Here is a 26,325-nt window from a genome sequence, read left to right as displayed (position 1 = left end):
ATTCTTAGAGAAAAAAAGCTTTTGAAAATATGTAATTTTTTTAAAAAAAAATTAATATGAAACGAGTCACCTTATTCTGCACAAGAGGCATAAATGTGGTAGATGACAGAGACTGTAGAATAGACCCTGGCAAGTACAGAATGGTATCATTTGAGCAATCTATTCAGAAAAGATTAAAAAAAAAATCACTTACTAATTGTCACACCGCCACCGTCATTAAGAACAATTATATGGGAGGAAACCAGGAAGAAAGCCAGACTTATATTTGTCCTGAGCACAAAAGGAAAAAAATGGTAAGAAAACTGCTTTTGCTCTCATTCATTTTAGATTAAAATTTATTTTGCCTCTTCCCACCAGAAACTGCTGTTGCTTTTTTGACCCGCGCATCAGAAACAACAAATCAGAAAAATGAAGTTAAGTAAAAATTGTTTACCAGAAATTAATCTGTAGTGTCTGAAGACCACAGGGCTGAATGAGGGGGGTAAATTTTTGAGCACAAAGGCAATTTTATGATAAAGAATACTAAATGTTGTCTAAAGTTGAAATATCAGAAAATGACAGGCCACTTTTAAGACCAATCTTAATGGCATGACATTGCTGGTTTTAGTCACAGTTATTTCCGTGCCTCAGGAGACCCTAAAATTAAAGACATTTAAAATAATCACAGTTATTACCTCCTCCATTCTGTTCTGAAGAGCAAACAGCGTCATTTGACAACAGGCTCTTCTGGAGTCTCTACAGAAAGCCTCCAGAAGGCGCACACGCCAACCCTGGACCTGCCTGGGTGACAGGCTTCTGGCGAGTCAAAAGCCGGTTGCGGCTCCAGAGTTTCTCTACCGCTGCCAGAAGCTCTTACTTTACATGGATAACTCCAACTGGCTGCAGGTTGCCAAAGGCATTTTCTTTACTTAGACTTGGATCCTGCGGACAAGCAGCCATGTATAACCCAGGGTTTACAGAGAAAGACAATGATCACAATTGAATCCTATGCAAGATCTTTTTGGGTTTAGATTATTTTTTATTTAATTACCTTGAATAAATCACTCAAGAAACGGTCTTGCAAGAAACAAGTTAGAAGGCTTAAATTGTAGACTAACCCTTTTTCCTATGTGTACAGGGATTACCTTATGCCTCCTTTCCGGCAGTACTAAGTACCAGCCCCATTTTGCTTAATACAAGAAGTCATTCATACGCTGGATTAAATAGCATGCAACATCCCACTAAATGATCTTTAAAAACAACCCAAATTTAATTCAATGCATAGTGGTTTTGTAGCTCCATCTTATCAACGATGTTAAAGTCTGGGTGACATCATGATGTTGTGGAAGCGGGCGGAAATATTACATCATTCTTGGTACTATGTGGGCTTCTGCTGAACCGCCTTCTCGCAGCTGTTTGCTCGCTCGCAGAGATGGCAGGAAAAGATGAACTGAACGTTATGAGAGTGGTAGCGATAAGCTTGTAGGAGAAGGCACGGGAAGGCGAGAGCAAGCAGGAAGGAGGAGTACAGATGGCTGGGAGGGAGCGTAAGGGGCAGAACAGAGGAGCACATTCAGGCAGCGCGGTGGTCCGAAGGAGCGGGGCGCTCCTCCCCTAATCCTCCTGGAGGGAGAAAGGTGCAGCGCTGCCAGAGGGCTGGCTGCAGGCACGCACCAGCCGCTGCTCCTCTTCACTGGCTCTCCTCTTGGGCTACCCTTCATGGGGTGGCCTTCACAGCAGCTGCAGCTCATGAATATGCAATCTGGCGATACATATGCAGCAGACCGGTAATTCCTCTTCAACCTTGTGACTGTGTTGCTTTTCACTTTGCAAAAAAGGCTTGCCAAAACAGCTTTAAAAATGAATTAAAAGCTTTTCTTACATGAAGCCTTTGAAAGAAAAAGAAACGTTTACTAAATCTTATAGGACTGGATAGGGGTTGCAACTTTCCTTTTAAGTAAATGCAAGCAGTGTGTTTTCCAAGTTTCTTTTTAATTTTTTTAACAGAGCTTTTTGAACTTGTGTTATTCTTAGAGAACAAGTTTAAACTTAAAGTCACCAAAGTGGATAAAGGAGAGAAGGCATTATCATATTTTTGTATTAAAAATCTCTGGAGAGGTGTTTCTGCCTTCCCAAACCAAACATTTCCATATAAGTGATTAACATCTGAATTAATATAAATATGTATACGCAAATGGCTTCTTACCTACTTATTGTATTAAATGAGCTAGAAGTGCCTCGGCATTCTCATAACGAGGGCACCGGGTATCTATGTGAAGGCCTGTACTCAAGTAAAATATAAGTGAACGTACATTTTTGAAGGAAAGAGTACTACCGTACAACTTTAGGCAACAGATTTTCCACCCCTAAGTAAATAATATCCTCTATAAAACACTTCCCAGTAATAAAAGTTCTTCTCAACAAAGCTGTTGGGGAGAGTTCAAAGTGTTTATGAATCATGTTGAATAAAGGTGCTCAGTGAATCGGAGTGATGCAATGGAGTTTTCTTCTTGCGAGCGGGACGAAGAAGGAGGGCCCGCTTTCATGTCTCAGTTTACACCTCTGATCCTTAAGCACGCTCTTCTTTGATCATGAATACCCGCTATCATCATGTTATTTTAAAAGCCAGGGCTTTTTTTTTTTCCCCCCTTAATAGCAAGTATCTCATCAACTTTGTTTTCCTTGGATCAAAATAGGCAACAGAAAGGTGGTGGGGAAGATGTTCTTTAGCAGCATAACTCTGGCATGGCCTTGTCATTTGCAATTCAAGAAGGCTAAAATCACCCCGATACGCCTATTGAAAACGCAGCACAGAATGTCAAGGCAAAATATATGTTACAGAGGTGAATTTCGGTCGCAGACAGACACATGCTCAGAAGTGATGCAGGGTGGGTTTTTTTAAAGGAAAATCAGATGCCGCCTTTCCCACCGCGTGGATGCCTGTCACAGAGTGATGGGATGCAAGATGTCCCAGGAACCGCCTTAATTAGCCGCAATATTATATTCTATTATTGCTCAGGACGTGCCCGGGTGAGGGCCCTGCTTCTTCCGCGCAGGTGAACACCCCCCACGCGGCTTCAGTCCCGCGGGGGGCGCCGCCACCTGCCGCCCGCCACCCTCCGCGGGGGAGGGGTGCGCGGAGAGCCGCGCGCTGCCAGACACCCCCCCACCCCACCCCACCCCCCCCGCCGCCTCCCGTGGCGGGATCCTTGTAGGATCCCTTGCAAAGGATCGTTGCGTGGGCTGGAAGCGGCCCGGGAGGGCTGTTTGCGCCCCGCCCGTGTTTATCGCCGCGCGTGAACAGGGCTCCGCTGCGCGGGGGCGGAGGGAAAGCGCCGGGGGTCGGAGCTGCCGCCGGGCGAGGGCGGGTGCTTGGAGAGAGGGGACGCGCTGTGCGCACAGCGCGGTGAGGCTGTCGGCTCGGGTAACAGCGTGGAATTAACGCGCGTGTTAACTGCCACGCACGCCCCGGCGGAGGGGGCGAGCCTGCGGGCCCCGGTGGCGGGGGAGCCGCGCCCGCTGCCCGGCGCCGGCGGCTGCGGGGGGCAAAAGGCGGCCGGTGAGGAGGCAGCGGGGGCTCCTCGGCCCGGGGACCGCCCGGGGACCGCCACGGGAGAGAGGCGCTCCGTGCCGGCACGGGCGTGCAGGAACACGTTTAGCGGGAGGGAAGGTTTGCCTCCCGAAAGCTCGGCCGGAATCGACTCCAAAGCGCTTCTCACAGCCTGCAGAGCTGGGGGGGGCGGTGGAAAAGATCAGCTGCAAGGGCTGCGCTTAAATAAGCCTGGGCGCCAGTAATGCTCGGCTTAAGGCGGGCGGGGGGAATCTGCTGCGGTGCTAAATCTGCGCGTTCTTAAGACATTTTTAACGGTGGGGACCGCGGTCTGATTCGCACAGGAAGCCTTGAATCAGCGCCTGAAGCGCCCAGCACCGCTGCGGATTTGTCCAGGAGCTTTTGCTCAGGACAAGCCCTTTGCAACGGGCGCCCGCTCCACGCGCAGGGGCCGGTGCCCAGCCGCACGTGTGCGAATTGCGCCGTTGATGACCCAGCCCTTGCATCCCCCGGGTGAGGTTTACGGTCAATCGTGAAGCGCTTCAGAGGCGCACAGGTGTCCGTGTGGCGCTGCCGCTCGGGGAGCCTGCCGGTGCAAACCTGCGGAATTTCAGTTAGAAACTCGCAGCGTTCAGTAAAACTCGTAAAACCGTGGGGAAATAAATGAATTAATTATAACAATAATAATGAGAACAGTAATAATAATAATAAAACCGGGTTCAATCGCTCCACGTTTTCCCACGTCTGGCAGAAGAGGCTCAGCGCTGCCACCTCGCGTCCCGTTCCGCACCCCCCGGCCTTGCAAAGCCCGCAGGAAATAGAACGAAGTTTTGAGGCTTTTTAAGTTGTAAAACGTGGAGAAATCTTGCCAACGCTCTTAAAACTGCGTTTTTGAAGGAAGATGAATGCTCACGCTTTACACCTAGGCTTAAAAATTTGGGGAGGTGGAAGGCACTTGCAGTCCAGCGTTGGAGGATTAGGGGTGGAAGCGATTAACTTCAAGAAATTAACTTCAAGAAATGAATAAGAAATTAACTTCGACAGCCAAGAAATTGTAATAAAATGCTTTTACAGAGTTCCACATCGTATTTTTGCAATTGCTTTATTAAGCAGCTCTAAATTGCACTTTTGTAAAGTTTTCATTCGGGAAATAATACTCTTCTGTCCATCCCGCACGCACGCTTTTTGAACCAAGATTAAGTGGACATGACGGGTTTCATCAAGGTAACACTTAACTCACCTGGAGATCATTTTTATCCATGGCCATCAGGACCTTGCGCACTGTAACACAACCAAGTGAAAAGCTTCTCCAAAGCATTTTCTTTCTATGTCTCTCCCTGTCAGCTTAGTTTTTTATTTGTTCTGCTTTAACCTGTGTCTAGAAATATTTTACTCGCTTTGTTGTTCGAACAAATTGATGTTTGTATGTTAAACTGCGATAGTTGGGGGTTGAAATCCTTTTGGATCCCGTGCTAACAGGTGAAGCAGCCAGAAGCTCCTGACTGCCGCCAGTCCCAGTTCTTCACGCCGCTGCACATGAATACCAAGAGTGTAAATAAACCCGGGACTTACTCCTGACGCCAAAACCACCGTGAGCCTCCATTTCTATAGAAGTTGGCGGTATACGGTAGAACAGATTTGATGTGAGCTTCGGGGTCGCAGGCGGAAAACGTGCGGTGATTTACGGCTCGCAAAGTGCAAAGCTGAGAAACTCCACTGATGTCACTGGATGTCGTCAACCTTACAGAAAGCAATATTTTATCCAGTGCTTACCAGAAGCTGAAAGAGGAAACAATGTAAATTTTTTTGCAAGCAAAGCAATAATTTCGGTTGTATCTTTGTAAATGCTCTCAGTAACGTAGGTGACCGACCCAGGGAGGTATTAAAGAATTTGGTATTTTTCTCAGGGCTTCATGCCAGTGTAATAGTTTGAGTCCAATGTGGGGTCTTAATATTCAAAGCTTGTTCTCAAACCAGCTAGAAACCATGCTAAAGGACCCTACCATAAATTTGCTTGCAAAAATGTGTGACTTACTTTTAGAGCGCTTTCTTAGACATTTCAGCTGTTTCCAACCATTTTTTTCTGACTTAAGAAGTGTTTAGCTGGTGTTGTGTGGAACAAAATTTTTCACAGCTGTTTTGTCCAACAGCCTCTTTGGTCCCTGGCCTGATGAATGACACGAGGAATCTTTGGGGACTAACGCTGCTGCTTTTTTCACAGGGATGGTACCCCTTTACCTGAGTATTGGGGTTTTTTTGACGCCGCAAGGCCTTAAGGGGCAAGGCCTTAAGGGGTGCTTCCCAGCGCGTATCACCGCTGCCCTGTTTTTTCTTCAGTATCGATCATTGCAGGGAGGAGGGAGGGGGGAAGTGAGATGAAAGAGGAGAAAAAGCAACCCCCGAAACGCAGCCCGCCCCCCCGGGAAGGGCCCCAAAGACCCGGGGTTGGGCGGGGGGGCCCTGCTCCGCGGGGCTCGGCGCGTTGGGGGTAGGGCAGACAACGGCATTTGTCCCCCCGCGGCTCCTCCCGCTCCCGGGGGACCCGACGGGGCCGGGCCGGGGCCCCCAGCCGCGGCTCCCCGCCGGGGTCTGGCGGCGCGGCGGGGCTGCGGCATTCGGGAGCGGCCGGCGGGGAGCGGGGGGGAGGGTGAAGCGGCGACAAGGGCAACACCTCTTCCTCCCACCGCGCCGGGGAGATGAGGTGGGTGGGTGGGTGGGTGGCAGCGATTAATTACGGCCGCCGCCGGGACGCGGCTCGCCGCTGCGCGGGAGGTGCCCGCCGCCCGGCCCGTCCCACCCCCGGCGCCGCTCAGCTCCAGCTCCAGCTCCGCGGCGGAGGGGGGCGTGACGGCAGCGCTTCGCGGGCACTTCTCGAGGGGTGACGACCCCTGCGTGTGGGCGTGGATGGCAGAGTGGGGGCGGGGAGGCGCGCGTGGGTGCGCCCACGCGGGACGCCCCGGCATCCCCCCGGAGGCCCCGGCGGCGCTGCCCGCTGGGCGTGCGGCAGCGCCGGGGACACCCGGCCGTCCCTTTGTCCGGGCAGGTGTCCCCCGCTCGCCGCCTACCCGCGGCCGCCCCGTCCCCGCCGCCTCCTCCCGCACACACGGCGCGCGGGGGCGGGCCGGGTTAACAGACCTCCTCCCCCTTTATGTTTAATTATTTGTATTATGATGATTTTTGCTGATTTCCTGATTTTCCCCCGGCGGGGGGGCGGGGGGGGGCGCGGGCACGTGCGCGGCGGCGCGCGGGGCGGCGCGCGGGGCTGCCCTCCTGCCCCTTTTAAAAAAGTTCGCCCCGCCGCCGGGAATGAGGTCAGCGCCGGCGCTTCTCATTGCACGCGGCGATTATTACCGCGCCGGGGCGGCCGCCAATCGCCGGGCGGCGGGCGGGGCTTGGCACGCGGAGGCGTTGGATACAGCGCCCGATTGGCCGCGGGGCGGGCTGCGAAAGGATAAAGCGGCGCGCGGGGCGGGCGCGGGGGGTCCGCTCTCAGCTGCAGCCGGCGGAGCGCGGCGCGGGGGGCGCGGGGCATCGCCCGGCGGGCGCGGGGGGCGGCGCAGGGCTCCGCGCGCGCGGAGCAGCGACAGCAGCAGCACCACCACTACCAGCAACAGCAGCACCGGAGGCGGCGGCGGCGGAGGAGGAGGACGGGGACGGGGCTCGGCGCCCGGCTCGCCGCTCTTCCTGCCGGGGACGTACACACTCGTTCATGCACGAGCGCTTTTTTTTTCCGGGGATTTTTTTCAATTATTATCCTTTTTCCGTCTTTTTCTTTTTTTAATCCTTTTTTTTTTTTTTTCGGAGGGGTTTTCTTTTCGCTCAGTACCTCGCAACTGCCAAATCCTACCTGTACAAACTCCTGGCCGCCCCCGCGCCGCCACCACGAGTCCTGGAGCCGGGGTTTTCGGGGCTTTGGGGGCGCGCCGCCTCCCCCCTCCCCCGCGGCGGTGCACGCTGGCCGTGCCCAGCGCTGAGAGACTTTCGGCGGCGGGAGCGCCGCTCTCCTGAAACGCCGGGGGCAGGCGAAAAGCACTTGTGAACTGGACCAGCTGCTTCGGGGAGGGGGGGGAAACCCGAGGTGGTGAGGAGAAAAAAAAAAGCAGACCGACAACCCCCCCTCCAAAAAAAAAAAAAAACCAAAACCCAAAAAAGCCCAAAACACTCCACGAAAAAAAAAAAAAACCTCAACTTGGACGGGCGGCTCGCGGCGCTGCTTTTGCAGAAACTCTGTCTGACCGCGGGCGGCCCCGCCGCCGCCTCGAGGGGGAGAGGACCGCGCCGCCGGGGACCAGGCGCCGGTGTGGAAGTACAAGTGGTGCGGGGAGCGGGGGCGCGGCCGCGGGGGGCTGCGCGGCTGGCTGCGCCGCCCCGGTGCCGCTGTGAGAAGTTGCGCGCCCTGCCCCGCACCGGAGCGGCGCTGAGCCCCGGCGAGCCCCCCGCCGCCGCCGCCGCCACCGCCGCGATGGTGCAGCAGACCAACACGGCGGAGAACACGGAGGCGCTGCTGGCCGCCGAGACCTCCGACTCCGGGGCCGGCATCGAGCTGGGCATCGCCTCCTCCCCGACGCCGGGCTCCACCGCCTCCACGGGGGGCAAGGCGGACGACCCGAGCTGGTGCAAGACGCCCAGCGGGCACATCAAGCGGCCCATGAACGCCTTCATGGTGTGGTCGCAGATCGAGCGGCGGAAGATCATGGAGCAGTCCCCCGACATGCACAACGCCGAGATCTCCAAGCGCCTGGGCAAGCGCTGGAAGCTGCTCAAGGACAGCGACAAGATCCCCTTCATCCGGGAGGCGGAGCGGCTGCGCCTCAAGCACATGGCGGACTACCCCGACTACAAGTACCGGCCCAGGAAGAAGGTGAAGTCGGGCAACAGCTCCGCCAAGCCCGGCGACAAGGCGGACAAGGGCGGCGGGGGCGGCGCCGGCGGGGGCAGCGCGGGCGGCGGCCCCGGAGGCCCGGCGGCCCCGGCCAAGCCCGCCCCGAAGAAGGGCGGCGGCGGCGGCGGCTCCAAGCCCTCCCCCGCGGGCGGTGCGGGCGGCGCGGGCGGCAAGCCCCACGGCAAGGCGGCGGCGGGCGGCAAGGCCGCCCCCTTCCCCGGGGAGCCGCCGGCCGCGCTGCTGCCGCCCGAGCACCAGGCGCTCTACAAGCCCCGGGGGGCGGCGGGCGCGCCCTCGGGTCCCGGCAAGCCGCTGGCCGAGAAGAAGCTGAAGCGGGTCTACATCTTCGGGAGCGGCGGGCAGGCGGCGGCCGCCTCCGCCTCCCCCGGCGGCGCCGTGCCCGGCAGCCCCACGCTGAGCAGCTCGGCGGAGGCCGGCGACCCCTTGAGCCTCTACGAGGAGGGGGGCGGCGGGGCGGGCCGGCCCGAGGGGGACTGCGGCGGCGGCGGCTGCCCCTCGCCCCCCGGCTCCGGCTCATCGGGCTCGCCCTCGGATCACCGCAGCTACACCAGCCTGCGCGCCTCCTCCCCGGCCCCCTCGACGGCGCATTCCTCCTCCGCGTCCTCACACTCCTCCTCCTCTTCCTCCTCCGGCTCCTCTTCGTCGGACGACGAGTTTGAGGACGACCTCTTGGACCTCAACCCCAGCCCCGGCTTTGAGAGCATGTCCCTGGGCAGCTTCAGCTCCTCGGTGCTCGACCGGGACCTGGATTTTAACTTCGAGCCCGGCTCGGGCTCGCACTTTGAGTTCCCGGACTACTGCACGCCGGAGGTAAGTGAGATGATCTCGGGGGACTGGCTGGAGTCCAGCATTTCCAACCTGGTCTTCACTTACTGAGGCGAGAGCCGGGCCCTGCTGGAGGAGGCACAGACGCGCGTTGTCGGCAGGACTCGCCCACCCCGCCGGGGCGCTTGTCTTTCTTGTTCGGTTTTGGGTTTGTTTTTGTTTTGTGGGTTTTTTTTTTTTCTTTCTTTCTGGGAAGGGGCTGGTGAGACTGCTTCTTGTGCTCGGGGAGAGAGGCGGCGGGAGAGGGATCGCCCCCTCCTTGCAGAAAGGCCAGCCAGCCCCCTTCCTCCGGCTGGAGACGGACCCGCACACACCCCCTCCGAGACCTGACGTTGCTTTTTCAGAGACTGGCGGGAGAGAAACGCTATCTTTTCCCTTTTTATTTCCTGAAAAGAGAGACAGAGAAGGGGGAGGGCGGGGGGCTGGGGGGGGGGAACCACACACACCTCTGGGTTCTTTGTTATTGCCCACTTTATACGAATAAAGAGGAGGGGGAGCGGTGCATTGTGCTGAGCGCACACTGGATGATGTCTTGAGTATTCGCCCTTTCGTGTGAAAGAGCGATCGGAACTGCTTGACTAAAAAGGGAGAAAAACAAACAAACAAAAAATCCACCCAAGCCCTTGCGAGGTTCACGTTTGGGGGGAGAAATCCTGTCCCGGTTTCTTCTGCGGTGAGAGGAGGCGACGACGATGGGAGGAGGAGGAGGAGGCGGCGGCGGCTGGAGCTGGGAGCTGGACTGAGATCCTAGTTAAGAGGAGAAGAGCCGGACTTACACTTGAGAGCTGTCTTGGAAATACGGTGGGGGGGAAGATAATAATAAACTGAAACGGATTTGCACGTACAGATGAGATGGTGGCGGCGCTTTTCTCCGTCACCTTATGTCATATGTAGAGAGGAAAAATAAGGCCGAACTTCAAGAACGCTGAGGAAAACTTCTTTTGAAACAGAGACCGAATGGGAACAGTTTCTGTCATGATGTGGTACAGGGGAAATGGAGGGCGATGGCTTTTGCAAAAAAAAAAAAAAAAAAAGGAAAATACGGAAAAAAAAAGTAGTTTTTTTCTTCTTACTCGGAATCGTGGTGGTGTTGGATTATTTCACTGGTGGGGTTTAATACAGCATGTTATCCTGTCTATCTTTTTAAGATTTCTGTAAGACTGTTGAACAGTTTAAAAAAAATAGTGTTAGGATAATATAAAAGCAGATAGATGGCGCTATGTTTGATTCCTACAAAAATATCACCAGCTTTTTTTCATTCTTAACTCTTTAAAGGATTCAAACGCAACTCAAATCTGTGCTGGACTTTAAAAGAAATTCAGGACCAAATTTTTTCTCAGAGTATGTATGTGTTTGTTCCTTATAGCTGTAAATGAAAAGACTGTTTTTTCTCACCGATGCTCCATCCTCGTATTGTTTTTTTTTCCTTGTAAATGTAATCGGATGCCATTTTATAAGTGGACGTATTTATACTGGCCAAACATTTTTGACTTGTATTTCTTTGTCCTTTTTTGGTAGTTCTCGTTGTTACCCGCACCATTTTTATGTCTCCTTCACTGAAGGGCTAGAGTTTTAACTTTTAATTTTTTATATTTAAATGTAGACTTTTGACACTTTTAAAAACAAAAAGAGAAGAGAGATGAAAACGTTTGATTATTTTCTCAGTGTATTTTTGTAAAAAATATATAAAGGGGGTGTAAATCGGTGTAAATCGCTGTTTGGATTTCCTGATTTTAACAACAGGGCCGCTGGTTAGTATCTCACACGCGTGTGCGCGCTCACGCTCACTCACACTCTCACCCACCCACGAATCAGCCCCTACTTTGTCCATGTTTACACTCCAATCTGCAGGCATCTTAAAGTGACAGCATCCCGCGCCGCCGGCGCCCGGGCGCTCTGCAGCCCCCTGCCCTTCTGGGGGAGGGGGCGGGGGGGGGGGGGGAGGCCGGGGGAGCCAGAGGGGGAGGGAAAGCCTGAGGCGTGTACACTGGGTGCTACCGTTTTGGGGGAAAGCCTGTCCCGAAATGAAGTAAAGCGACTGGTGCATTTACACGGAAGGGATCCTGTACCTTTAACTTGTAAACCACATCTTTTGCACTTTTTTTTTTATAAGCAAAAACGTGCCGTTTAAACCACTGGATCTATCTAAATGCCGGTTTGAGTTCGCGACACTATGTACTGCGTTTTTCATTCTTGTATTTGACTATTTAATCCTTTCTACTTGTCGCTAAATATAATTGTTTTAGTCTCTTATGGCATGATGATAGCATATGTATTCAGGTTTATAGCTGTTGTGTTTAAGATGAAGAAAGTGAAAACATCTTTGTACATTTAAGTCTGTATTATAATAAGCAAAAAAGAAGATTGTGTGTTTATGTATGTTAATATAACATGACAGGCACTAGGACGTCTGCCTAATGAGGTGGTTCCGTTAAGGGTTTAACTTTTTTTGTTCTTTTTGTTATTTTTTTGGTCATCCATCCTGTGCAATATGCTGTGTAGTTTTTTGTTTTTTTTTTTTTTTTTTGGTCTAACGATCACCCACAACGCAACTTTGGGAAAGAAGAGGAGGGAAAAAGATCATGCCAGCTAACCATGTCAAGTTCACTGCCTGTCAGATTGTTGATATACCTTCTGTAAATAACCTCTCTCAGTTTTGTTTTTTGGGTTTTTTTTTTGTTGTTTTGGGTTTTTTTTTGTCTTCGGGAAGGAAATAAAATCAGCTGGAACTGAACCCTAACACTGGGCTGCTTTTGTCATCATTGCTTCGGCCCCCCGGCCCCGTCCGGGCGGGGTTTTCTCCACAAACACCCCCACATCCCCACCCACCCCACCCCCGGTGGCGGGACCCCAGGGTCGGCCCCGCCCGGACGGGCCAGGGGAAGGGCGGCCGAACCGCGCCCTCCCCCCCCCCCCAACTCCCGGAGGCCGCGGGGAAACGCCGTGGCGGGTGGGAGCTGCGGGGCCCGGGCCCGGGGGTTTGCGGGGCTGGGCGGCGGGAGCCGGCGCCAGGGTTTGCTTCGCCCCCGGCTCCCGGCGGTGCGTTCCCCGGACGGCCGCGCCGCTCCTCCCGGGGCAGCTCGCCCTGGCACCGCGGGTTCAGGTTATTTTCCCTCTTACGAGATTTTTTTCTTCTTTTTTTTCCGCCTTGGCCGCCCTTCCGCCGCCCCCCATCCCCCATCCAAAATAGTTTCTCCGGGGCACCTTTAGTGAAGGCTTTCTAATGCAAAGCGGTTGCAATCGCCCGGCCATCAGCGCGATTAGCCGCGCGAATGCGGGGGGCGGGGGTCCGGGGGCAGGGGGGAAGGGTGTCCTTGCCCCCGCCTCCCCGCTGGCCCTCTCTGGCCGGGGCCAAGGCCGGTGACCCCCTCCAGGTTTCGATTTCGGCCTCCCGGGTACCCGCCTCCCTGCGCTCCCCTCCTGCCTACGAATATGCATCGTACCTTGAACACTGTTTTGTAAACCGATGAAAGCGTCCTACTGACATAATGGTTTCGCTTAGCTGTTAATTTACAGCTGGCTTTGAGCCATAAACTCTTTTTCCATGAAAAAGGAGCAGCAGACGAAAAGAGACGTTGTACCGGCTCTTTCGCAAAGCCACCGGCACGGGAGGTTAATGTTTGCCCTGCCTTATCCCCGGGAATTCCTGTGTGGTATTTGCCATGCAAAAATCCCCCCATCAGCAGCTCCACGCCACCCATCGCCTGGGAGGTTTCCTGGCCGGCCTCGTTGCATACGGCGCCTTGCCCTTCCGAGGCCTTTTGCACACCCGATGCCTCTGCCCGCGGCCCCCGCGAATCCCCGCGGGTGGCAGGGAGGTGCGTGAAGGGGGGGTGCGGGCGGGCGCCCAAACCCTCCCGCCTTTAGCACGCTGCTGTGCCCGGGCGCTGTGCTTAGCGAGAAATTTGCTCTTGGGACTGGGCACAGGGCAAAAATCAGGGAAGAAGCCGGCCGGGGGTGGCGATGGGACGGGTGACAACATCGAACTGCCGCCACTTGCAGGCGGCGGGCAGGGGCTGCTGCCCCGCCTGAGCCCCGCTCGCCGGCCCTGCTCCAGGCCCGGTTGCCGTTGGCTACAGTTAACTTGAGGGGTTTTATGGTTTCCTGCGTACGTTGTTTTTGTTCTCTGTTATAATTAAGTCCAGTCTTGCCAAACGGATTGTTTCTCTGGGGACTCTTTGGTGACACAAGTTGTTGCCTCTGGGTAGCTAAGTGGAAGTCAGGCTAAAATATATGTGCATATATATATATATATTCACACAACATCACATATGTGCGTATATACATAAATCGGAAATATGCATATGTTCCTTGCTGCCTCAATACGGAGCGAGGCAAGTCTCTCACTAGAGGAAGTACCCAGAACTAAGACACAAAAGGATATATCACCAAATGTGCTCTTTTTAAATTTTTTTAATATAAATCACATTTCTAGTGTAATTGTTTTGGAAGGAAAAGTAGTAGCCCTCTAGCAAATGTGAAAACTAGCAAATTTATTACAAAGATTTTTTAATGAAGGTCTATGTTAAAACTAGATTTTAGGAATCACAACTGGCGACTGACCGTAGGTTTGCCTAACACCAGATCCTGTCTTGGACGCGGGCCAGAGTGGCGGGTGCCTATAAAGAGGCGCATTTCCACAGCACCGTGAAATCTCCAGCTCGAGATTGCTGTAGTTATCGTTTCCTCCTGCTGCCCTGCTGCCGCTGCCGGGGCCTCTGCCCCAGCTGGTGTGGGAGGCCCCAGCTCCGCTCCTGGAGGCTGCAACCACGCTCGTGAAAACAAGGCTAAACGGAATTGCTCCTTCCCTGGTGTGCCTTCACCTGGCCTCGGGTAATAAGCCTTTTAGAGACTTCTTACAGCAACTGTGGTCATTGTCACCAGTGAATCGCGCTCCATTAATTTATTCTGGCCTCCATGGCATCCCCTTCTTGCTTGTGACCTCTGCGGCATCTTGTGATAATGCTGTGTGAATTTGTTCGTGTGGTGAGTGAAAAAAATGAAGTTTCTATTTCAACTTTGGTATAGATGATTTTGTCCAGTCTTATACTGTGACAATTTTGTCTCCTCTTCATCTTTTGCTAAACCGCTGATTTTTAGAGCTCTTTGCCTTTTCTCCATCAGCTCATCTCATAGTGTACAAAGATACAGAAAGGAATTGAAGATTCAGATGAAAAAAATCACCATAATAGGCTGCATATGTCTGTCACTGAAATTTATTTTTAATAGCCCATGCTTCTTTGTAAATCATTAATTTACCTGCAAATTAGATGAAGATGGTTCACCTCAAGAGTGTACATATAATTTTCAGTAATCAGGTAATTATTTCCTTCCCTTCCTTGTGAAGCAGCGTGTGATGTGACTGCATGCATAGGCCATAATGTATTTTCTTTCTTTTCTAACACAAAATTAGTGTTCCCTGGGAGTCAACGATGCTAAACACATTTGCAAGGTTTGCACTCCCATGTTACACTTCCAGCAGACATGGTCTATCTGAGCAGAAAGGAAAGTACTGGGCTAGAGGCCTCCCCAGCCTCCCCGTTAGCTGTCGTGACATACACTTACGTGATACACAGCACAGTAGTAGCCATATGAGTCAGAGCCTTCATGCTGCCTGGGCCACTCCCTCACCATCCTCTGTCACATCTGCTTCCACAAGAAAAATGGGAAAAATAGCAGGCTAGAGCTTAACCCACCTCTCAAGGGCTCTTTACTCTGCATGTTGGATCTAGTTTTTTTTAAATGTATATGTCAGGGTTAATTTCTCCTCTAGACTAACTCCATAAAGGTCTCTGAAAAGCTTTGAAGACATTAACAAGGTATTACAGTGTGACCTCCTGAGTCTACACGTGTTGTGATCATCTTGATATGCCAGAGTTCAACAGTTATTATCCACCTCCTGCCATTTCAACCTTTCCTCTCCAGGGTCCTTGAATGAGCTCTAAACATCAGCTATGAATTTTGCCACCAACATGAGGAAAATACACGTGGTTGTCTCCAGGATGGGTATACTGTGGCACAAAAGGTAAGTGACTTATTCAGGGCTCAGTAATTACCTGGTCAGTGACCGTTCTGTTTTGTGCATTGTACATAAGGATCTCAAGGCAAGGAGCAGCATTTACTGAACTTGTAGTAACCAAGCTACAGACCACCAACAGAATTAAATCCCCTGGAATCTGATTTGGGCATAACTCTTAAGCATACCTAAGCAACATTTCCTAATACATCTTTGGCTAGATTATACTATTCTGAGCCACTTCCTGTGCCTTTTTTCCTAGCAGCACAGTAACTCCTAGTATCCTTTCTCCCCCTTTACTAGCTCCTCCATGTTTTCTGCAAAATTTAATTCTCCTCCCGTACAGCAGAAGAGCATCCCCAAACTCGGACGGCTCCTGTTATGTCTTCCCTTCTAGGTCAGTTTTTATGAAGCAAAGGACAACGTAACAGTGGCTGCTGGTGGGGTGAGTTTGGTGGTTTGTGACAGAGGAGGTTAGCTGTCCATAACCGGCCTTGACGCCATTTGTTGACAGCTAACAAATGCTGACCAGTCTCTTCATGCTTCCCTGCGTGTCCCATCCTTATAGGCAGCATTAGCTTGCTTGAACAGGAGGAGGAAAAGGGCTTGCAGAAATAGGAGCAAGACTGGCAGGTCGGTTGCAAGGGGCCCATATGGGTCTTTCAAAATGATGGGAATGAGGTAGAAGTAGAAACTCAGACCTGGCATCAGCCAGGGGAGCTATGAGCTTTGAGTCCTGCTTGGCACCGTTATGTCAGCAAAAGACTAGACAAAATGTGTGTTATCCTGGAAAAACTATGCTTTGTTTGTTGTGTTGGCAGTGCTTTTGTAACGCATAGCTGGAAGAAAAAGGAAAACATTGGTCTTTCTTATCTTTCCTCTTTTGCTCTCTCAGTAATTCACTCAGTTTCTTTGTGGGCTTCCTGCCCCAGTCTCCAGTTTACGTTCCTTTCTCTGACCTTGCTTCTTCCCAAAAGGATTCCTAACCTTCTTCAGGAGGGGTTTTGCTAATATTATGTTAGAGATTTAAATTCCTGTTCAGTGGACCCAGAACGTTATGTCTTTCCTGCTTCCCAGACCCCCTTTTTCTTCTGTTTCAGCATTCATCTCCTTCCCTTGCAAAAGGCACATTGCCTAATGTGTGGCATTAGAATGAAAAGAAATCTAATTTAAGATGTATCCAAGATGTACCCATGCTACATTATCATCCTGAGATTAGTCCAAGGCTCTCGGATGAGGGTATCTCTGCACATTGTCTGACTCAAAAATAGCACCAAGCTGGGTACAAACTGTGACTGCGTTTCTGAAAGCTAAATGAAAACAGCTGGTATCTAACTGAATAATTTAAAAGGCTGTTGCTCAGGTTGACTGTTTTGAACAAGTAGGATTGCTATGAAACCAAACAAGACCTGACTGCATGATCTCAGCCTAGCTCACCGAAACCTGTATACTCAGGTTAAAGTCCAACCATATCTTTCAAATGAGCAACTCCTTGATGTGTCAGAGAGTAACTTTTTGCTGTAGCAGCCTGCCTGAAGTTTGCAGCCACGTGCAGCTCATGGTCTGCCCTCTCTCAAGAAAGTGAAGCAAATACCCAAATCTTTCCTGGACCCTGGAACAGCTGAAGTAATTACTGCCGCAGTGGGATGGTCACTAATGAGGGTCCATTAACCAGACATGAAATGACTGGAGCGCTGATGTCAGCAGGTTCACAGGACAGTGTGGGACCCTGTGCACATGGCAAAGGGAATGGCAGTTTAAAGGGGCATCTGGCATTTCCCCAGACTTGAACACCTGGATCTGGGTTGGTTTACTTCCCTGAAAGCAAATTCAGATGTCTTTAGACACAACAGAATTTATGCTAGGGACTGCTGTGATTCAGAAATGTGGTATTTGAGGTATTGCTCTTGCAATGCCATTGGAGGCCTATTATGGCAGGACAAGGGGTAATGGTTTTAAACTAAAGGAGGGTAGATTAAGACTGGATATAAGGAAAAAAAATTTACAATGAGGGTGATGAAATACCGGCACAGGTTGCCCAGAGAGGTGGTAGATGCCCCATCCCTGGAAACGTTCAAGGCCAGGTTGGATGGGGCTCTGAGCAACCTGATCTAGTTGAAGATGTCCCTGCTCAGTGCAGAGGGCTTGGACTAGATGACCTTTAAAGGTCCCTTCCAACTTAAACGATTCTATGTTTCTATGATTCTATGGTTCAGACTTACCCAGGGTACCAAGAAGGCAAAGCAATTTGCCATTATGTGAGGTAGCACCTGTTTACTTATAAGTACTTATGTGCTCTAATCGTATATAACTTTAGGGCTTAATTTCCAGACAGCAAAATATTTTCTGTAAATATTCAGTTGTTCCAGAAAACATTTCTTTCTCTAATAAGAAAACAACGTGATTATTTTCTAATGAAAGACCTTGCATAGTTCTAGCTGTAGGGAAACAAGTGGTAGAGTGGATAAAACAGGAGGTAGGAAACAGGCATCTTCACATTAATTCCTGGTCTTCCTGCAAACTTTGTCCAAGACTCAACGAGACTTGGAAAATCTTGTTATGCTGCTTTCCTTTGGATTGGTTTGAGTTTGGTTTCTTTTTTAATTAATAAATTAAAAAATTATTATGTTTCTAGAAAACAGGGTAATGGAACAGAATAAGAATAAACTTTTACATTCTCATTCTAAAGAAGGAGGAATCCTGGGTATTTTAAAAATCTTTGGTTTTGTTCTCTTGGGCCAGCTTTGCAGGGAGAGGAAGTGTGAAAATATTCTTTGCTTGAGCTCTCTCCTCGTTCTTCAGAACTTAGATATGAAGCCTTATAAACGGAGTCCTTTGCTTCCCTGTCCTGAACTGAAACTGCACACTAGTGCTCTGGAGCTGGTCACAAATGGAGGCTCATAAATTCCAGCTCAGTTTATCTAAATGGTGTATTTCATGTAGTTCTAAAATACTGTGTTTTCACAGTGAAAGATACGCACTGTGAGTTAGACTTTGGCTATGTACTCATTGATAATTTAATAAAAGAAACTTCTTAATTCCAGTAACAAATTGTTCCAGGTTTTAATAGAAGTGAAATCATAGTGTCTTCTCCTTTTCTCTTCTATTTTATTATTATTGATGTCATGCAGTTGTTGGTGACCTTAATCATAGATCGGCAGCTCATGTCCTTGGTGCACTGTAAGTACAGGACAAGAAGAGAAGACTCACTTCAGATTGTTTATAGTTTAAATGCAGGACAGGAAAGCAGACATGGACAGGAGCAGAAAACAAAGTAATATTACTGTTCAGTCTGGCACCACTGATCTCACTACAGCAGCAGCCTGAGCTAGCTGCTCTTTCCTTCTTTGCAGGTATCACAGATGAAGACGGGTATTAATGGGGGATTTGGAAAGGAACACACATACATTTGCACCAGTGAACAGGGAGCTCATCCAAAGTATTTCTCATGGTGAGAGAAAATACAGAACCTAACAAGCAAACAGTCAGGAAGCTGGGATCATGAGGTGATCATAGCCAATTTATTGCTGCTGCACGGGAACAATAAGATATTTGATAAGTGTGTGGTGGTGCTGCAAAGGACCCTGACATAGGCTTCCTTCTGAAAGCAGGCCAGGGGACAAGAGCACAGATTGGGTTATCATAGTCAACCCCATGGGCCACAAAAATGGTCATCGAATCAGAAAGTCTGGATGCATGGGAAGAAGGGGGAAAAAAACCCCACTGCAGTAGTTGGGACCCAAGGTGATGTGAACGTCAAGAAAAGGAGTTTAGAAAAAAACTGTACTGTTAAAGCATAGCCTGGCTATTAAAGCAGAATTATTGCCAGTTACTAACATGACACCAGTGTCTTATAGCAGTAATTGAGAAAAAGGTAGGAGTAAGGCTTTAAGAGCTTCATGGAGATGGAAAATTTTGACTGTTTAATTCAGGCAGAGTCTACAGTCTGAGTGGCTCATTATCCACAGGCAACGTTAGAGACAAAGGCCGAAGTTTTAATTTCTTCTGAGGTAAGGATAGCAGCAAATCATTGTGAGAGTCAATGGAACCTGGATTCTGCAGATTCCCATCTTAGAAGAGCTCCATTGGGTAGGCTCTCTGATGTCTGATTAGTACATTACTCCCTGCTGCAAACTATCTGGCAGGGCCTGGAGAGTGCTAACTCCGTTCCCCTGACCAGCCCCCCCAGGACTGTCACCCACCCCACAGGAGCTCATTTAAGCTGAGGCCTGGGCCTTCACCTTTTCTCCTGGGCAAAGTGTGTAGAAACATAGTATCTTTGGGACTTCAGCTTCCCTCTATAAAAATTATGAATGAAGATGCATGTATGACACATCTTCAGGAAGGCAGGTTAAAAAGACAAGTCCAAAGAGCCTTTTGCCTATACTCATCTCCAGCTGGCAAAATGGGCTGTGGAGGTATTTAAGAGTTGTGCTTGTGCTACTCTGGGTGCCCCTAGCACTTGACATAGGACTTGCCATCCTGTGGCCTTACAGATCAGATGTGGGTTTTGTAGTCTTCTCTGAAGGATGCTGGATGCCAAATAGCAGATTCTAAAGCTTTTGTGGCTCTGTTTGTGACTGGCAGGTCTTCTGGTAATCTGAAACTCAGTTAATTTTAAATTTTCCTGTAATAATGCTAATATTATGAATGAATGGGAAATATTATCACTTATGAACTAAAATTCCCATGTAATAATATTTTTTGGTAAATAGAATTGCCATAGGTATACTAAGGTGTAGCTAATGCCTTTCTTGTCATAAGTTATAAACATATAAAGTGTGTTCATAAAGAAATATCCACGTGTGCACATTTACAAATGATTTTTTCATGAGAGTGCTCCGAGAACAATAATGATGACAAACAAAATGGGCTGGTTTCACATCAAGGGGATTGATTTAGATCAAAGTCATTTAAATTGCCAATTTTAATCATGATTTAAATTGTCAGGTTGGAAACCTTGATTTAAATAATTGATTTTCATCTTGTTTTGCATTTGTGCTTCCTAAGTATTTTTCTAAATAAAGGTTAATGCTCATTGGCTGGTGTAATTCAGTATTTCCTTTTGCTAACCATGAGGATTATGTACATACTATGTCTGTAGATCTTTCAGTAGTTTAACATATATTTACACAGATTCTTAATTTATACATATTTATCATGCTAGAAAAATAATTAATGAATATTTTCTGACTTTCTAAATTATGTTTATTTTTCCTCATGCATTGCTTCAAACTGTATTTCAATGGTAATTAGACTTTCATTAAAAATACATAAAATCTGGAGGGAAAGGGGTTGTTAGTTAAAATATGCCGGGTAGCTAAAACTGGTTTTGTTGGAATGCATTTCCTTTAAAAAGCAAGGTCTACATCTGCTGTGGACTTGAGACTTGTAGCTATGATAAGTTATTTTAGTGGGGCATTAGTTGCCTGTGTCACCCAACCAGGTGGGGCTATGTCGCTAAAACCTTCACAGACCTCTTTCAGAGTCCAAGGACTGCATGGTGAAGCTGAGGTCTGGGCCAGGAGTAAGAAGATGAAGCCCTCAAAGACAGGAGCTCCTGCAAGGTCAGTGGCGGCTTCTCCATCCAAGCTGGTGTCAGTGGAGAGCGTGGGAAAGAAGAAAGCCACCAGCCGTCCTGAGCCTCCAGGACAAAGAGAAGGTGTTCTGGTTCAGAACTTGCTGCAGGCAGCTTGTAACTGTGGCTTTGACCAAAGTGGGTTATTTCTACCCCGGCACCATCCTGGAGTTTACTGGCAGAGTGCTTTTGCAGAGTGCATCCTAACTGATTCTTAGGTTACCTGGATGGTCTGTGGTTGGTGAGCTGAACTGTCACTGTGTCATCCAATATTTTAGAAACAGATTTCAGTGTCTCATAACAAATTTTAGCCTAATTGAACAGGAAAAATGGATCATTCTGCCTTTAATCCCTGTTGTTTGCTTTGTGTGTCTTGGCATTACCATGATGCTCTCCTGGAAGACCAGGCTGTTGGAGAAGGTTCTTGATTTGCTGTACCAGGAGGTATAATTTATTTCATTTTTGACACCAAAGAAGGCATTTAGAGTTACTAATCAGCAAAAATGCAGCAAAGTTTTGTGATTCTTTCTTTCCTAGATTTAAATGCACCTACAGGGTCTTTAATAGTCTTTTGGGTATGGAGTAATGAGGAAGATATAGTTCTTTGCTAACAGGGAATCTTGAACATATTGATTTAATCAACTAGCCAATCAAGATTTTTTTTTAAACTTTTCACCTGATGGCAAAATATTATTTGTGAGTGTAGATTGCTTCACCACTCAGTGTTCCTTTAGGAAGTGCAGGTACAGTGGCTGTGGGGAGTTTCGAATGAAAATATTTGGAAGGTCTGTGTGACCCTCAGTGTTACACATGCATCTCTATACGCGATAAAACTAAACACAGCAAAGATGCCCTAAATATATTCCAAAACATGTAAGATGTATGCAAAGTAGATGGTTTGAATTATAAGGGGACAATCTTAAATAATAGTTGTTTGAAGCTTTCCCTAAATGATCTTTCTAAAATCTCTTGGTCCTTTTATTCTGCTTGGCCAAGGTAGTTTTAAGTGTAAAGAAGGTAATAAATTGCCAGAAACTTTTTCTTTTTAGTAAAAGACTATTAACTTTACGTCTTGATTTATGGTTAAGTTTTTTTTTTCCAATTAAAAATCTTGATGTGACAGTCAAACCTAGTAAAAGTAACAAAGTACTAATTGAACTTCTCTCAAATCTCAGTCTTATCTGGCCATCCATGCTCATAATTAGTTTCTCAGGCTTAAAGGCACTAATCATTTAACAATGCCAACTGCGTAAATTGAAATTAAGGAACTATAATGCAGCACTTGCAGGACAAGATACTAATTTCACATATTTGTGTTAGCGTTTCTGTCACTGAGGTTCCAGGTGTCTGCTAGAGCCATATTCTGTAAAGGTAGGGACAGGTAGTGCCTGACCCTTCGATCTCAAATATATAGTGGTAGGCAAATGTAAAAAAAGACACACAGAAAACAACCCAAGAAAACAAGACAAAATTCTACTTGGTATTCATATGATGATGAAAATTATGTTAATGAGACTGTCTTGATGTGTCATAGACATGACTAAGTCTCTCAAATTTGAGGATGGTGATTCTGTACTTCGGATGTTTGGCGGCCTTAATACCAAATTTAAACGGGTTAAGTTTTAAAAGAATATTTCTTAATTTATGTGTGTGGGGTTGTTTTAATAAAGAAATTGCAGTATTGTATCCATCATGCCTTACAAAGCTGGAAAATTACCTCCCATCCTCCAGCAAAACCCATTTTTAGACTTCATAGAGGAATAACCATAGTCCTCTACTTCAAAACATCCCTTTTTCTCTGATCCTTGAATAGCTACTCTTAGAGAATTTCTTGCCTTTTTGCTCAAGATCTTGATTTATCTCCAGGCCTGCATATCTTTATGAGCAACACCTCACAGCTCTCATGCTAACAGTGTTTCTTTTCCTCTCACTCTCTTTAGTTCAAAGTTGGCCCCAAATATTTCTCCGCAACAAATGAATGTACCCAATGTGTATGAGTTGTAAGGATAGGATTTCATAAGATCTTCTGCACAGGTGGAATATAAATTCCTTTAGTACATACACAAATAGAAGACAGGAAATATTTCAAATTCTGAGAGCGCCCTGCTTGTAGGGTGAGTTCTGATCAACACCTGATAAACAGTACTCTCTTGTTTCCTCCCATATGTGATAAAATAAGAGATGAAAGAGGATATAAGTTGCTTTAGGCATTGTCCAGTTTACTGAATGTCATGTCAGGCACTAGATTTAATCTGATCCTTCGTACAAATAATTTTTTAATAAAGGAGCAGTTCAGATTAAAGGAGAAATTAATATATTTATGCTGTAGTGATAAGTTAAATTGGATAATATGTTGTCTCTGATGGTATCACAGGAATTATTTACTGTGATAAAATGTTGCTTGTCATAGTTCAGTGGAATATAAATATGTCCTGGAAACTGCGTTCCCAAAATAATGTGTTTTGAACTATTCAAATTGCTTATCATGGAAAGTAAACAAAATCATGCTGCCCTTAATTAGGAAGGAAAAGAGACTAATTTTGGTTCTGTTACAGAAGTCTTGTTGAATAAGTGAAACAATGCGAACTTCTCAAATGCATGCAAACCTAAACCTAACATTTTGGATTTGATAGCAAAGGCAACATTGAAGAGAAGGACAACAAAAACCTTACAGGGCAAGGAACTTTTGTATCCTAGCCCTGTCATCTTATGCTGGCTTGAAGCTGGGTTTGAGTTGACAATAGCTTTTTGAAATGGCATAATTTATGAATAAAAAAAATCCTAATCCCCTACTCCTGGGGGCGAGCATCTTTGCCTGAAGAAGGCTGTGTGGGCTCAGCAGGAACGAGGCATGATCCCTGTCCCAGCTCTACCTTGTCCTTCCTGCAGAACTAAAGGTCTTTTTTGCTCTATTTGTTCTATTCTGCACTTTAGCTGAGGCACCATGAGACCCAGGAATTACTTAAATAGCAACACCAGAGGTGAGAAAACGAAGATTGGCTCACATGTTAATTAACCAGCTTCACCTTATCATCCACAATGCACCCTAAGACTGTAAAAATATGCCTTGGTATTTCTGGTTGGTTTTTAATCTTTCATACTTTTCTGATGAGAACACCTGAAGTGATATTTTATGAAATTTGATGCAAAGTGCACTGAACTGAAGCACAAAAGGCACCAGTGATTTAAATCTGCTTTGGAATATGCCCATAGTGGAAGCTGAAGTAACTTTTTCTTCTCGGGTATTCCCCTTCTGAAATAATTCTCTTCCATTTTTGAATTTGACTGTCTTGTTCAATAGGCCTTGTTTATAGGTGCACATTGTGACTTTAAAGGTAATTTTTTTTGTCGGTAAAAGCTGAGGTAATTCTCTTCACAAATGATTGGAAAACTGAGGAATAATTTAATATGAGCAGAGCCTCCTTGGAGACTTGCAGGACGTAATATAAGCCACCTGACTGTTCCAGCCAAGGCTGTGTGAGTCAGCAGGAAAGAGGGTGGTATACCCATTAGACCTAGGAAGTGCAGGAGTGTTCAGAAAGGGAAATCTTGATTATTTTTTTTCTTTTTAATAGGTCCTATTGCATAATTTAGGCCACTGCTGTAGGTGGTTGTACCTCTGCCAGACAGGAGCAGGTCACAATCATGACTCCAAGAATCCTAGTCATTACCTTTTAAAACCAAATACAATGAAGCATTATAGCAATAGTATCTGGTTTCTGCCAGCTGATGAGCTCTGTGCATCCATGCACAGATTTAACGATGGTAGGTAGCAGTGCAGAGACCAGCCTGTAGGCTAGGGACATCCTGTGGCATCAGCTGCAAGCTGTGACTGGCCACTGCTGTTCCTCTTCCTCCAAGGTCATCCATCCTCCCCACGAGTGAAGGTGTTGTGGGGGCTTGGGGTGCCTGTACACTGTGTGAGCAGAGAGCCAGGTGCTCGCTGGGGAGCACTGGATTGACTGAGCTGGTGTTTTGCTCTTCAAAGGTCTGGACAGGCTTCACAACGTGCACTGCGTGATGGGCTGGGGGGACACCAAAGAAAGTTGTGTTTGAGTCCTCTCTGATGCAGAAAGTCTTGAATAAGCAGCCTCGACTGCCTGAAAGGATGGGCACACAGGTTTTGGATGTCTGCACATAAATCCATTTCTCTCATTTGTTGTCCTCAGAATGCCTCTCCCAGTGTCCCTCCTCCTCTAGGTGCCTAAAGGTAACAGCAGCTTTTCACAGTGGAAAAAATTGGCTGAGGCAAATTAATCACAGTATCACTTCGTGCTACTCATTTGTGCTCTCTCGGTAGTTTTGTTTCTGAATTTGGAGATAATTTGAGAAGTTTGAGTTGTTTGGGCTGCTGTTACGTCTAAATGCTCCTCTGTCTTGTAAGTTCTGATAACTCCTCACGCAAAACTGTTTCTGTGTTTTGTGATTATCTGGGCTGTGTGTATATAATGCTTTATACACAGAGATCAGCACAGGCCTGGCTAAGGATCTACTTTGTCTACAGCTTATTCGCTATCTGTCCTCTAACTGGGTGTTTAGTCTTATGACATGAAACGTCTTCTGTTTGTGGCATCTAGAAAGCCATGTTGTCTGTGGTCACTTCAAAGGACATTTTCTTCATCAGATATATTTATTATTAGTTTAAATCAAGAACATGTTTTACTTTTGAATATTTAAAAGTGCTATGACAACAGAACATTTGTTATTCTTTCCTTGATGATAAAGCAAGGAAAGTATCTCTTTTCGCACTGATTTTAACTTCAGAATTTTTATTTTTCTTAGAATTTTTTGTTAGGATAATAACTGGATTTATACTGGGTATATAACAGGTGTTGTCTGTGTTATTTTCAGAAAGAAACGTAGGAAGCAAACAAAGTAACTAGACACATTTTGTAACTAAAAGAGGTTAAAAAAATAGTCTGGTGATTCTGTGGTGGCTGGAAGCTCAGCAACAATAGGTTAATAATTGCTCTGCAGCCTCTGATTGTGGTTAGCTAGTGACATGGTTTCCAGGAATTTCAGTTTTTCACAGCTATTTTTTCATTTTATGTGATTAAATATAATGACCGAAGCTTTTCAAGTGCTGTTGTCTGTGAGCTTTTTATTTTCTAAATGCCTTGTTTTCCCTGCAATTCATATTCTGAATTAGCAGAAACTTTTTTTCTGGAGTGGAACTTTCAATCTCTCTTTTTCGATGAAGACAGGAGAAATTGGGTTACATTGATTTTTATTTTTTAATATTTTTTTTAAGTTTCTGCTGCAATGGAAGTGCAAACCTCATGAACTGTGTTATTGATGTAACGGTAGATGATTTAAGAGCAAAGGAAATTACCCAGAAGTCCTTCCAGTGCTTTTAAACTGACCTTTTCAGTCACTATGTCTACATGAAACAAACTACCACAAGAAATATTCTAAGTATCTTTTATACCCGAATCCAGGTGTTTCTATGTATTAGAATATAAAATCTGCATATT

The 26,325-nt window shown here is 47.6% G+C and overlaps 1 protein-coding gene and 1 long non-coding RNA gene across 2 annotated transcripts; both read left to right on the top strand.

Annotated features, from left to right (window-relative positions):
- The first annotated feature begins 7,011 nt into the window (after window positions 1-7,011).
- SOX4 (SRY-box transcription factor 4) lies at window positions 7,012-11,997 on the top strand. The gene has a single exon (XM_075083907.1). It carries the CDS (start codon window positions 7,992-7,994, stop codon window positions 9,306-9,308), a length of 1,317 nt encoding a protein of 438 aa, XP_074940008.1. The 5' UTR covers window positions 7,012-7,991; the 3' UTR covers window positions 9,309-11,997.
- Window positions 11,998-13,787: 1,790 nt separating this feature from the next.
- On the top strand, window positions 13,788-25,922 carry LOC142052968 (uncharacterized). The gene is made up of 3 exons (XR_012659042.1): window positions 13,788-14,090; window positions 15,183-15,282; window positions 20,749-25,922. It is a non-coding gene; the product is annotated as an uncharacterized LOC142052968 (long non-coding RNA).
- The last annotated feature ends 403 nt before the right edge of the window (window positions 25,923-26,325 follow it).

Source organism: Phalacrocorax aristotelis, chromosome 2 (genome assembly GCF_949628215.1).
Source record: "Phalacrocorax aristotelis chromosome 2, bGulAri2.1, whole genome shotgun sequence".
In the NCBI taxonomy this organism is placed as follows: domain Eukaryota; kingdom Metazoa; phylum Chordata; class Aves; order Suliformes; family Phalacrocoracidae; genus Phalacrocorax; species Phalacrocorax aristotelis.
The sequence above is the reverse complement of the archived record's forward strand: the minus strand, read 5'-3'. Positions and strand labels throughout refer to the sequence as shown.

What these genes read in the sequence shown, in the direction of transcription:
- SOX4 (XM_075083907.1), top strand. Translation starts at nt 7,992, where the DNA reads ATGGTGCAGCAGACCAACACGGCGGAGAACACGGAGGCGCTGCTGGCC.